Genomic DNA, 12,387 nt, shown 5'->3' on the forward strand with positions numbered 1-12,387 from the left:
GGAAAAAGCAGAGGACAGGAGAGCAAACTCACAGCCAAACAGCAGGAGGAAAGATTTGTACCTATTGAGGAGCGGCAGTGTTATCGTTATGGCCAAAAGAGGCATATTGCGAGTACTTGTGAAAAATTTAGAGAGGAACCATACAAACAAGTACCATCTAGTACTTGTGAATATGGTCGTTCAAGTAGAGACATGGCTTTTAGTTCTAGTAGCTATACGATTGCAACAAGTTGTTCCACAGCCATATGGTAGAGTCTATTCTTTAGTACCTCGAGACGGGGGGTGGAACTAGAACAGTAGTAGAAGGTAACATTTATTAGTACGTGATAAGCACCCAAAAGTGTAGTTTAAACCCCTTAATAGTATTACATTTAGGCAAATTATGTTTATAATAAATAAGAGTTAGTAATGTTTACGTGTTTTTGTGTATTTAAGGTCTTGAAGCTAATTATGTGCTTAAAGATGCCATTTTGCATGGAAAACAAGTCAAGATGATTGTTGAGGAAGCTCTACCTTTAAAGCCCAAGAATCAAGAAGAAAAGCCTTTTTAAAGCCTAGTCAAAGCTGGGAAGTCAAAGTCTATTCGGGTAGAAAAAGAACAGAAAAATTAACATAAATTCAAATGGGCATATTTTTAGACTCGGGCTTCAGAATTGGGCCTACTTTATATCAAAATGACCGACTTAGAATAAGCTTTCCAATGGACCTAGAATTGTCCCAACTAGAGCTGTAAAAGTAGAGGAAAAGAGTACTGAATTAATTTCTAGCAGTAATGGCCTCTTTAAACTTAACCTAATGGACTTTGGGCTCACATTAGAGGCTCAATGTCCCCCTTTTTGGCCCTTGCACAAAAATGTAACCCTAACCCTCTCCTATATAAAGAAGGTTAAGGCTAAACTTATTTCTCCTTCCTCCCCTTAGTCTCTAATTAGTTTAGTGTAGTTGTAGTTTAGTTTAAGGTTATAATAGTTTAGTTTGTAGCCTCCATTAAACCTTCAATAAAAATATTTTTAGGTTCTTTTATTATGCTTTCTCTTTATTGTTTCAGCCTATGTGAGGATTATGATTGTTTAATCTTAGTTGTTGTTTTTTATCAAGTTCTTCAAGTTTGGTTCTTATGAATTTTAGAGATAAAAGTCATGAGAATTGAATTAGAGATTAGAAACCCCATCAAAGATATTTGTGGAGGTGCTAATATCTCATGCTAGTGAAGCCAAGGTTAGAGATAACTTGGTGTTTAATAGGGATCAATAAAACTAAATCAATGATTAGGTTAAATGGTTGTTTGAATCATGTAGGTGGATTAAGTCTTCTCTAATATCTTTCACTCATTTAATTCTACTGTTTCATATCTATTATTTACTATTTTCATATCATTATTACTCTCTCATTAGTTAATAGTTTGATTAGTCTAAATTCATTACAAGTACGTGCAAGCAAGAGTGGATCGAAAACGATTACTCTCCTCTTACCAACATGTTAGAGAGTATAATATATTGATTGATAGAATGATTTTAGCATGTTAAAACAAACTGTTTTCACATCTTAGTTTAATTCTCTTGTCAAATGGTGCCACTGCCATCTTGCTTTGCTACGTATTGCATGTTTAGAATATTCAAAGCTGTTTTTACTATTTACAAAACCAACTCGAAAACACTGTTCGCAATTTCTTCAAATTTTTCTACTACTGTTTGAGTGCATACAAGTTGCTCAACCAACTCACTACCCTCCCGTGACCTGACCCTAAAAATTTCAACCTACTGTTTTTACTTATGCGCTCGGCCTAGAATTGTCTTTACACAGCGCACCCCACGCATAATACCCTAGGCGCGACCTGTGCCCAATTTCCCCTATTACAAAAAAAAAAAAAAAAGTACCAAAACGCAACCCACGCCCAATTTAGCCTATTTTTTAGCGCGCGATCTCCCTAGTAATTGCATAATTTTTTTTTCATACTTTACGGTGTCTAGAAAACTTCAAGAATTGGAGTTATCTAATTAAGGAACGTGCACGCACGGACAACCTCCCTCAATTCTTAAGTGGCCTGGCCGTTGGTTTGATAAGTTTTTAGTAGACATGCTTCAAGGTTGTTTAATGCGCTATTCATACGCGTAACAAGGAAGCTCCAGGTAACACCTCTTAACATCCTTGAATCTACTGTAAAAGGATTATATTTCTAGTAATAATCAGGCTTATTTTTGCATGCGCATTAGGAATTGCATATTAGACTTAAAACTTACATGAGACTAAGATCTGGTATGCATAAACCTGCCTTATTAGTTTATCACAAATGCAAAAATCAATGCGTATCTAGAAATTCACCAACCACCACACACACACCACTTACACCCACCTGATAAGTGCTCAAAAAGTACATTTTAACCATTGATTATACCTCTTGTTTAGCCATCTTAGTGGACTAATAGTGTTTGTAAGTTATGTTTTATGATTCTAAAGGTGAAAAAGATAGTTTTGTAGAATATTAGAGAAAAGGGGGTAAAATGGAGCAATTCGGAGCATTAAGGATCACATGGGATGCCCGTGGACAATTATGGAGAAGGCCAAGGAATTAAAGCTATGAAAGACGCGACTTGGACTTATTTTAAAGCCTATTTGGAAGCCCAAGGCAAAAAGATTCGTTGCTTGGACCAAAGCCCGCAAAAGGGGAAAGAATGATGGAGCAAAAGAGGAAAAATAGACTCTCGCGTCTGAGACGCGAGGATCGTGTGTCTAGACGCAATGCTCGCGTCTGAGACGCGAGGTTCATGCGTCTAGACGCAAGAACCAACACTGTAGCCAATTCCTTCACAGATTTGGAGACGAAGTTAGACTCTAAAAGAAGTTGATTTGTACTAGGAAACAAACCATGGTTTGGAATGCTTCTAGAACTCATTGTAATCTCTATAAATAGAGGACCTAAGTGCTTCATGTAATTGGCCAATTCACTTATACTCTTGTCTCCAGAACTTGAGGCAGAGAGAGATTAATAATAAAAGATTCGGTTTTAACTAGTCGAGTCTTAATAAATTAGTCTTTCTAGTCTTATGTTCTTCGACTCTTCTTCATCTCGTTCATCGTGTTCTTCCTTCTTCATGGAAGGCTAATCTTCTCTTTCAAGGGAGGAGATGAAACCGATGCTTAAGGTTTAATGATTCTTCTGGTTCATGGTGTTCTTCAATCAGGTTAGTTCTTTATGTTCTTAGTTATTAGTTTCATTGCCTACACCAGGGGATATAAGTATAGAATAGGGTTTATGTTTTGCAATATTAATATGATGATAGTGTTCTTTACTTTTCTTCTAGTAGTATAGTTCTTTAAAGTTAGGGAAGTATTCTTTGTGTTGCCTTAGAAGGGGTAGCTCAGGGAGTGGCTGCCTAGGGGAAGTATTCTTTGTGTTTGCCTTAAGTGGTGATTCATTGAATGGTTGCCCTATTATGAAGTACACATTGATGTTGCTCTTGGTAATACATTGAATGGCTACCCGAGCTTACATAAAAGGAAAGAAGATATTAATAGCATAAATATAGTAACAACCTTAAGTAGAGTTAATTGTTAACGATGTTTCATCCAAGAGGGCATCGACACTCGCTCGATTTCCTAATTGTAGTCTACTTGTAAGAACAACCATGAAGCAGAAGATCATAGATCAAAAGTATTGGTGGATTCTAATCTCTTAAATTCCCTCTCTTATAAATTCTCAATAGTTTAGTTAATTTAGTTTAGTTTATCATTATAATCTAAAATATCTATAATCATAGTTTTTAATCCCTCAAACCCCCTTTCTAGTCCTGTCTTTCACATAACATACACTTAAAAGTGGAACGATGCCCTACTCATCCTTTACTTATTGAGGGATAATTATATTTTGATACGCTTCTATTTTGTTCAATGACTATCATCCATCTACATCATCCATATACCATCTACACACAAAAGAAGCCAGTGTCAAACATTTGACACGCGCTCTTTTTATGTAGATGAGATGTGGATGATGTAGATGGATAATGGTCGTTAAACAAAATAAAAGAGTATCAAAACTTAATTATCCCTCAATAAGTAAAGGATGAGTAGGGTATCATTCCACTTTTAAGTGTATGTTATATGAAGGACAGGACAGGACTGGAAAGGGGGTTTGATGGATTAAAAATTATGATTGTAGAGATTTTAGATTCTAATACTAAACTAAACTAAACTAACTAAACTATTGAGAATTTATAGGAGAGGGAATTCAAGAGATTAGAATCCACCAATACTTTTGATCTATGACCTTCTGCTTCATGGTTGTTCTTACAAGTAGACAACAATTAGTAATCGAATGAAAGTGCAGATGCCCTCTTGGACGAAACATCATTAACAATTAACTCTACTTAAGGTTGTTCTTATGTTTATGCTATTAATATCTTCTTTCCTTTTACGTAAGCTCGGGCATAAATTCAATGTATTACCGAGAGCAACATCAAGGAGTACTTCCTAATAGGGCAGCCATTTAATGAATCACAACTTAAGGCAAACACAAAGAATACTTCCCCTAGGCAGCCACTCCCTGAGCTACCCCTTCTAAGGCAACATAAAGAATACTTCCCTAACTCTAAAGAACGATACTACTAGAAGAAAAGTAAAGAACATTAGCATGATATTAATATTGCAAAACATAAACCCTATTTTATACTTCCATCCCCTGGTGTGGGCAATGGAACTAATAACTAAAAACATAAAGAACTAACCTGATTAAAGAACACCATGAACCAAAAGAATCAATAAACCTTAAGCATTAGCTTCATCTCCTCCCTTAAAGGAGAAGATTAGCCTTCCATAAAGAAGGAAGAACATGAAGAACGTGAAGAAGAAGAGTCGAAGAACATAAGACTAGAAAGACTAACTTATTAAGACTCGACTAGTTAAAACCAAATCTTTTATTATTAATCTCTCTCTGCCTCAAGTTCTGGAGACAAGAATATAAGTGAATTGGCTAATTACATGAGTCATTTAGGTCCTCTATTTATAGTGGTTACAATGCGTTCTAGAAGCATTCCAAACCGCCATTTGTTTCCTAATACAAATCAACTTCTTTCAAAGTCCAACTTCGTCTCCAAAACTGAGAAGGAAGTGGCTACTGTGTCATTTCATGAGTCTGGACGCAATATCCTTGCATCTCAGTCACGAGCATTGCATCTGGACACACGATCCTTGCATCCCAGACGCGAAAGTCTATTTTCCCTCTTTTGCTCTATCATTCTATCCTCTTTTGCGGGCTTTGGTCCAAGCAACGAATCCTTTGGCCTTGGGCTTCCAAATAGGCTTTAAAATAGGTCCAAGTCACATCTTTAATAGCTTCAATTCCTTGGCCTTCTCCATGATTGTCCACGGGCTTCCCATGTGATCTTTAATACTCCGAATTGCTCCGTTTTACCCCTTTTTCTTTAGTATTCCACAAAACTCTCTTTTTCACCTGTAGAATCATAAACCATAACTTACAAACACTATTAGTCCACTAAGATAGCTAAACAAGAGGTATAATCGAGGGTTAAATTACATTTTTTGAGCACTTATCACAACTCCCAACTAGCATTTTGCTAGTCTCTTAGCAAATAAGATAAAAAAATAGATAAGTGATCAAAATCACATCCTAATAACAAAAATAAAATCCTAACTCCCTTTCACAGGCATCGCGATTGCATTTACCATATGCAACAAGGCTTTAAACCATTAAGTTCCCCAAAAAGGACGAGTTATAGTTTCATGATGGTTTTCAAGTGATATACCCACAAAATAAATCAATAGCATGTTCAAGAATGATAGTATTTTTTATAGAGAGAAATTCCTTACCCAATTAGTGCTTACTCCAACAGACGGTCTCCATTTCTAACTACATTGCTACAAAGACTCATTGATTATGATGGGAGATAGTAAAAATTGACAAAATTCTCAATCAAGGCTTATGTGTGTACTCAATCAATCTCCTATACTCTCCTATCCAAGAAGCGGAATCCCTAGTTTACCTTTAGACAGATAATCTCGACTTTCAATCCACACCGGTCATACTCTCATAAAATAATCTCTCAGAAGATGGTATACTATTTTACCTCATGTATGTGGGGAAAAGAATAATGAATACGAACATCCCATATACTACCTTGAAAAACAGACTTCTAGATGACAGTAGTCTCATGGAAAGAATGTCAATCACATATGAAGTGTCGGGTCCTTCACTTTAGCACCCTCTCACCTATTCTAGACTTTGTACCATACTGTAGTGATAAGTCATGGATTGTAACTTGGCTTGGGTATTGGTTTATGAAGGAAAGGTAAAAAGGATTCAAATGTTGTTTTTGTAAAACAGCAAGGGTTTTGCTTCATTCTATGGAAGATTTCTTCAAATTCTGTATTGCAGAGAAAATTCTTCCTTTGTCTTAGCTTTTCCATCCATTCTGTTCAACTTTTTTTTTTTTTTTTTTTTTTTCTTTAACTCAATGGTATATCCTTGATTAGTATTGGATATGCTTGTTTTCTACTAGCTTCTTTCATTTAGAACAGAATGATGGTTTTCATTGTATCTCTCTGATATTTGTTTGTAATCTTCCTTTTGTGCACTTTCTTTCTCCTTGTTCCCCTCGTATTCTCAGAAACATATGGGTATGGCTGATAAAGGTTTTTTGCTATACTCCTTGTCTGGAGTTGGGTAAAGGGTAAAGGGTTTAATGAAAGAAAATGACTTATTGTAAGGCTCAAAAGGGTTTAACATGACGGTCCTACTAGGTGGGATAAAGGCTGAATGGGTTCACTACTTGACTTATTAGTATGATACTCTGTTTCGAAAAGACTACAAGACCTAATGGCTATCTCCCCAGTTGACATAAATAATGAGACTATATTACAATGACATAAAGAACTGAAAGATGTTGAGTCACTAAGACTCGAATTTTTCTTAAGAACTCTCCAAAGAATGGGTATAAAGCTCAAGTCTCACGGGCTAAGTCTAAAAATTCTACTTCCAGTTTACTAGGGGTTTATATCTCTCTTCTAGCAAAAGTACACAAAACTGACCAAGTACTATGGTGGTGCCTTGATAAAGAATTCTATCAACAAGAACTATGTCTGAGCATAATAAATAGTCTAAGCGGTAATGAAATCAATAATATCAATTATCTATCAAACTCAACACTAAGCAATATAGAATCTATATCCCAGACTCATCATTAAAATTCATTTTTCTCATGCTACTGATATAGAAACAAAAATACTTTAGTTTTTGAAAACTACTTTTCGAAATTCATTTCTCAAGTACACCCTCCCCCTACTTATGCATGCATTGACCTTAATGTATAAAGAAGTAAATGAAATGGATGAGAAAAAGGTATGATATTACCATTGATGTCGAATATCAATATTTTGATCTTTCTCTGTCATATAAAGGTTAAGCTCACAAAATAGAGAAAATCAAATAGAATTAGTTCAAGAAACAAATTTTTAAGTCTTTTTATGTCATATCCCCAAGACATAATGTGAGTCTTTTAAAGTCAGATTCTCAAAACTTTTGAGTTTTTTATAGTCAGATCCTCAAGAGTAGTATTCCCACCCACTAGGTTTCACTTTGTAGGAATTCTTTCGATCTCTCTCAGTAGGTGATTGACAAAAGTATACCTTGTACCAACAATTTTCTCTTAATGGCTGTAACCCAGGACAAGTTTCAGAATGGCAATTCTTATACCAACCTAGCTTATGCACTCTCCTCTTACGAACAAATGAACTTTTACCAAACCCTACATGAGCCATAGGAATAATCTTCCTTTGAACGTCAATGGGGAGTAAATCCCCCAAACTAACAGGTGGTGAACACTTAGGTTTCCATCTCAAAACTGATCTCTCGACAACATGCTTACTTCCTGTAAACATTTCCGCTCGATTATCCTTGGTATCTTTACTGATGTGAGCAATGCGAACAAAGAACGGGTCTCGATTATCCGAAGCTGTAAAAACTCAGATGTGGGAGAGATTTTGAAGGTATTCATTTGTGCTTCGGTGGATAGTATTTGGAAAGAACGCAATGCAAGAAGATTTCAACACAATGCGAAACCAGTTGAGGTGGTATTTAATAAACTGGTGCGTGATTTGAGAAACTATCTTCAAGTTACTAGACCGGAAATCAGTGACAGTGCATGTGGAAGACGTCTGTTTGTCAGACTAGGTATTACTACTCTTTTCAAACAGCAGAGACATACAAACTGTTCATGGATTCCCCCCGCGGGTAATAGGTTGAAAGCTAACACAGATGGTGCTTTAGATGACAATGGTCCAGGTCATGGAGGTGTCATTAGAAATAATGAAGGAAGGGTATTGGCTACGTTCTGTGGAAGTGGAGGACTTGCGTCAGTTTTATTCCAAGAACTAAAAGCGATAGAGGTATGTATAGAGAGATGTTTGGCAGAAGGCTTTTTAGAAGTTGAAATTGAATCAGACTCCTTGAGAGCCATCAAAGCGATAAATAAAGAAGAGAAACCACCTTGGTACTGTCGAGATGTGATGGCAGCGATTGAAAGGAAGAAAGATGGATTCAGATTCATAACCTTTACTCATGTGTTTCGTGAAGTGAATAGGGTAGCGGATTATTTTGCTAGTTTGCATGGAAATGGTGAATTTTCTACGGTTCACTTTGCACATCCATTAGATTTTCCTGTGCAGGAAATTGTAAAAGAGGATGCGAGTGGTAACATCTATGTAAGGAAAAGTTAATTTAATGCAAGTGGGGGTCTGCCTAACCCTAGCTTATTTGGAAAAAAAAAAAAAAAACATTTCCGCTCGATCTAATAGAACTCCTTCCTTTGAAACTTGGTGACCCATCACTATCCCTTCCTTTACCATGAAGTGACACTTTTCCCAGTTCAGAACTAAGTTGGTATCACAACAACGTTTAAGGACTAAGGAGAGATGGTGCAGGCAATCCTCAAACGAACATGTGAATGTGGTCTTCTCTTGGTCCTCTAGGTGAATATGGATCTAAAAATATCCTGAGTAACCATCAAGAAAGCAGTAGTACGCTTGTCCAGCTAATCTTTCTAACATCTGATCGATGAATGGCAATGGAAGATGATCTTTCCTCGATGCGCTATTTAGCTTCCTATAATCAATGCAAACTCTCCATCTAGTCTGAATCCTGGTTGGAATCAACTCATTGTTCTCATTCTCAATCACTATGGTTCTGGACTTCTTTGACATAACTTGAACTGGACTAACCCATTGACTATCAAAATTAGGGTAGATAATGTCAGCGTCAAGGAGTTTGATGACCTCTTCTCTAACTACTTCCTTCATCTTCGGATTAAGCCTCCTCTGTGGTTACGTAGAAGTCTTGGAATCCTCTTCCAAATGAATCCTATGTTGAACTATCATAGGGCTGATCCCCTTGATATCATCAATTGTCCAACCTATAGCTGACTTGTATTCCTTTAAAAATGCTACTAACCTGGATTCATGCTCCTCAGTCATATCTGATGCAATGATTACTGGGTAGGTTCCCAAATCTCTCAAGAAAACATACTTGTGTGTAGACGACAAAGGCTTCAATTCTAGCTTAGGTGGCTCCTTCTTAAGCTCTTTAGATGGTTCATCAGGCATAGGCGATTCAAACTTTTCTTTGAACTTGCTGTCATCCATGACAGGTGATGAATCCAAAATCGCATTGATTGCCTCGACACTAAGTTCCTGACATTCTGAGTCTATCAGAGCTTTCAACAACTCATCAGCAGGATATGAATGAGTCAGATAATCCTGTGCTAACGCTTTAATCATGCATACCTCATTCACAGCACACACCTCCTGTGGTTGTTGTAACATATGGAAAACATTGGTCTCGAATCTTATATTTCCAAAGGATAACGTCATATTACCGTTTCAAAAGTTGATGAGTGCATTTGCAATGGCCAAGAATGGACTGCCTAGAATGATTGGTATCTGCCTAGCAGATGTAGGTTATGTGTCGAGTACTATGAAATCAACCGGATAATAGAAATTTTCGATCTTAACTATGACGTCTTCAATGATTCCTCTAGGTATCTTCACTGATCTATGTGCCAACTGTAAAGTAACATCAGTCGGTTTTAGATCCTTCAAGCCCTACTTCTCGTAGACGAAATATGGTAGAAGATTCACACTGGCACCCAAATCTAATAAAGCTTGCTCCTCCAAAGAATCTCCAATTCTGCATGTAACAGTTGGACTTCCAAGATCTTTTAGTTTCATAACTGCTAGATTTTATAGGTACGATGAACATCTTTAAGCGATAAAAGCTTCTTTGGAGGTCAGAAATGAGATATTAATATGCAAATTCTAAAATACATCGCAAATCTCCTTGTATTGGTCATCCTTTCTGGTATTCACTAGTTTCAAAGGAAATGGTGTTGGCGGATTTTTCAATATCGGTTCTCTTCTTCCGGCTTCGGTTTGCTTGGTAACAGATAGTGGAGTGACAGGTGGAGTCACTCGTGATAGCTTCTTCTTACTTACTTCCATAGTAGTTCCTTCAACTTCTTTTGCAACAGTTTCTTCAGCAGGTGGCACAACACTAGATATATCTAGAATGTTAGAAATGGGTGGGATGGTAGGGACATAAGTTTCCTTAGGTTCCGCATAATCTTTTTCTGGTTCATAGATAATCTTGTTATCAACTTTCTTGCCTGACCTCTTATAAGAGCCCAAAACTGTAGTTTTAACCCCTTAACAATAATACTTTTAGACCAATTATGAGAGTAATAAATAAGAGTTAATGCTGATTACGTGCTTTTATGTATTTCAGGCATTAAAGTCAATTATGTGCAAAAAATGTGCCACTTTGGCGAGATAAAGAAGCAAGGGTTGGTTGATAAAAAGTTTTGTGATTAAAGGCCAAGATTCAAGGAGAAAAAGCCTTTGTAAAGCTTGGTCAAAAGCTGAAAAGTCAAAGTCAACGCGGGCAAAAACAGCACACAAAAGTCAGTAGAACTTTCGAAGACCGTATCTTTGGACTCAGGCCTTGGAATTGGGCGTACCTTATGTCAAAACGACTGGCTCAGAAAGAGCTTTCCAATGTTCTAAACCTTGGCCCAATCAAAGGAGCAAAAGCGGACAAAAATCCTGCTGAAGTCAAATCTAGCTGAAAAGGGCCCTGTGGACTGAAAAGATTGGGTTTTGGGCTCGATTTTCCGGCCCAAAACATGGCTCCTCAGCCCATGCACTAAAATGTGGATCTGGTCTCCTCCATTTCAAGACACAAGACTTAGCTCTTAAGATATAGTTAGGTTAGGGTAGAAAATAGCCATTGGAGAGAGAGTTCTAGATCTAGATTTTAGATTACATTAAATTAATTAGTTTTTATTATCTTGTTTGAACTAAGTTAATTGAATCATTGTTTTATTATTCATTAGATTAATAAAGTTAGTTAGTTCATGATAACCTAGTTTCATTTTCATTAATTCTTTCTAGTTCAATTCCTAGATTTAGTTATTATCATTGTTAGTTTCACTCAATTCTTACATAATTAGATTTCCATTTGAATTGAAATAAGTAAATTTACAATCTTTTTAGGTTGTCTTGTTTAAATTCAATTGGAAATGATAGCATAATGATTCTAGGCTAAACCTCCATTAGAGGGGGTCAAAGAAGCCTTGATGAAGCTTGATTTGTGTTAGCATAGAATAGTCGTGATTTTCATTCCATTCTAGAAAACGATTAGTTCACCATGAGAATGGGTTTGATTCTTTCACATGCTAGATGTTAGTTGGTAGATATTACGATGAACAACTAGAGATTAGGAAGAACCAATTGTTATGCGAAAGCAGTTCAATTTGGATTACGACGATTCTTTGTTAGTAAATTAAGCCGAGGTAAGGTGGAATCAATCCCCCCTAATTCCTTATCATAGTATCAATTTAGTATTCCGTAGTCGTATAAATTCATATCTTGTTAGTATAATTCACATTGTAGTATAAAATTCCCACCATTACTCTCACTAACTTTGGATAGACTGATAGTCGTAGAAAACATTGAATGCTAAAGAACTAGGAGTAGAACGAATCTTTTACTCCACTCTATTTTGATAGATTCGAGAGTGGAAATCATTGATAAACACATCTTAGTATAGTTTTAATTTTACATGCGTTTAACTTCATCATTTATTCGTGGGTAGATCTTATCAATTTTTACGTTTATCAATGGCGTCGTTGCTATCTTAGTTACCTTTAGTTTTGTTGTCTTTAGAATTGTTAGTCTTCCAAAGTCCCATAACCCACCTACCCTTGTTTGATTCTAATTGTGGTTGTCCATTTCAGCATTGAAATTTTGCTCGCAGAATTACACAGAGCACGACCCGTGCCCTAGGCAGGCTAAATTGGAGCGCCACCCTCGCCCAAATGCCTG

General features: G+C 36.5%; 1 protein-coding gene across 1 annotated transcript; it reads left to right on the top strand.

Moving 5' to 3' along the window:
- Positions 1–7,872: 7,872 nt before the first annotated feature.
- LOC147509991 (uncharacterized) lies at positions 7,873–8,730 on the top strand. The gene has a single exon (XM_086597975.1). The coding sequence runs from the start codon at positions 7,873–7,875 to the stop codon at positions 8,728–8,730; it is 858 nt and encodes a 285-aa protein (XP_086454101.1).
- Positions 8,731–12,387: the final 3,657 nt, after the last annotated feature.

Source organism: Coptis chinensis, chromosome 3 (assembly GCF_015680905.1).
Source record: "Coptis chinensis isolate HL-2020 chromosome 3, ASM1568090v1, whole genome shotgun sequence".
NCBI lineage: Eukaryota > Viridiplantae > Streptophyta > Magnoliopsida > Ranunculales > Ranunculaceae > Coptis > Coptis chinensis.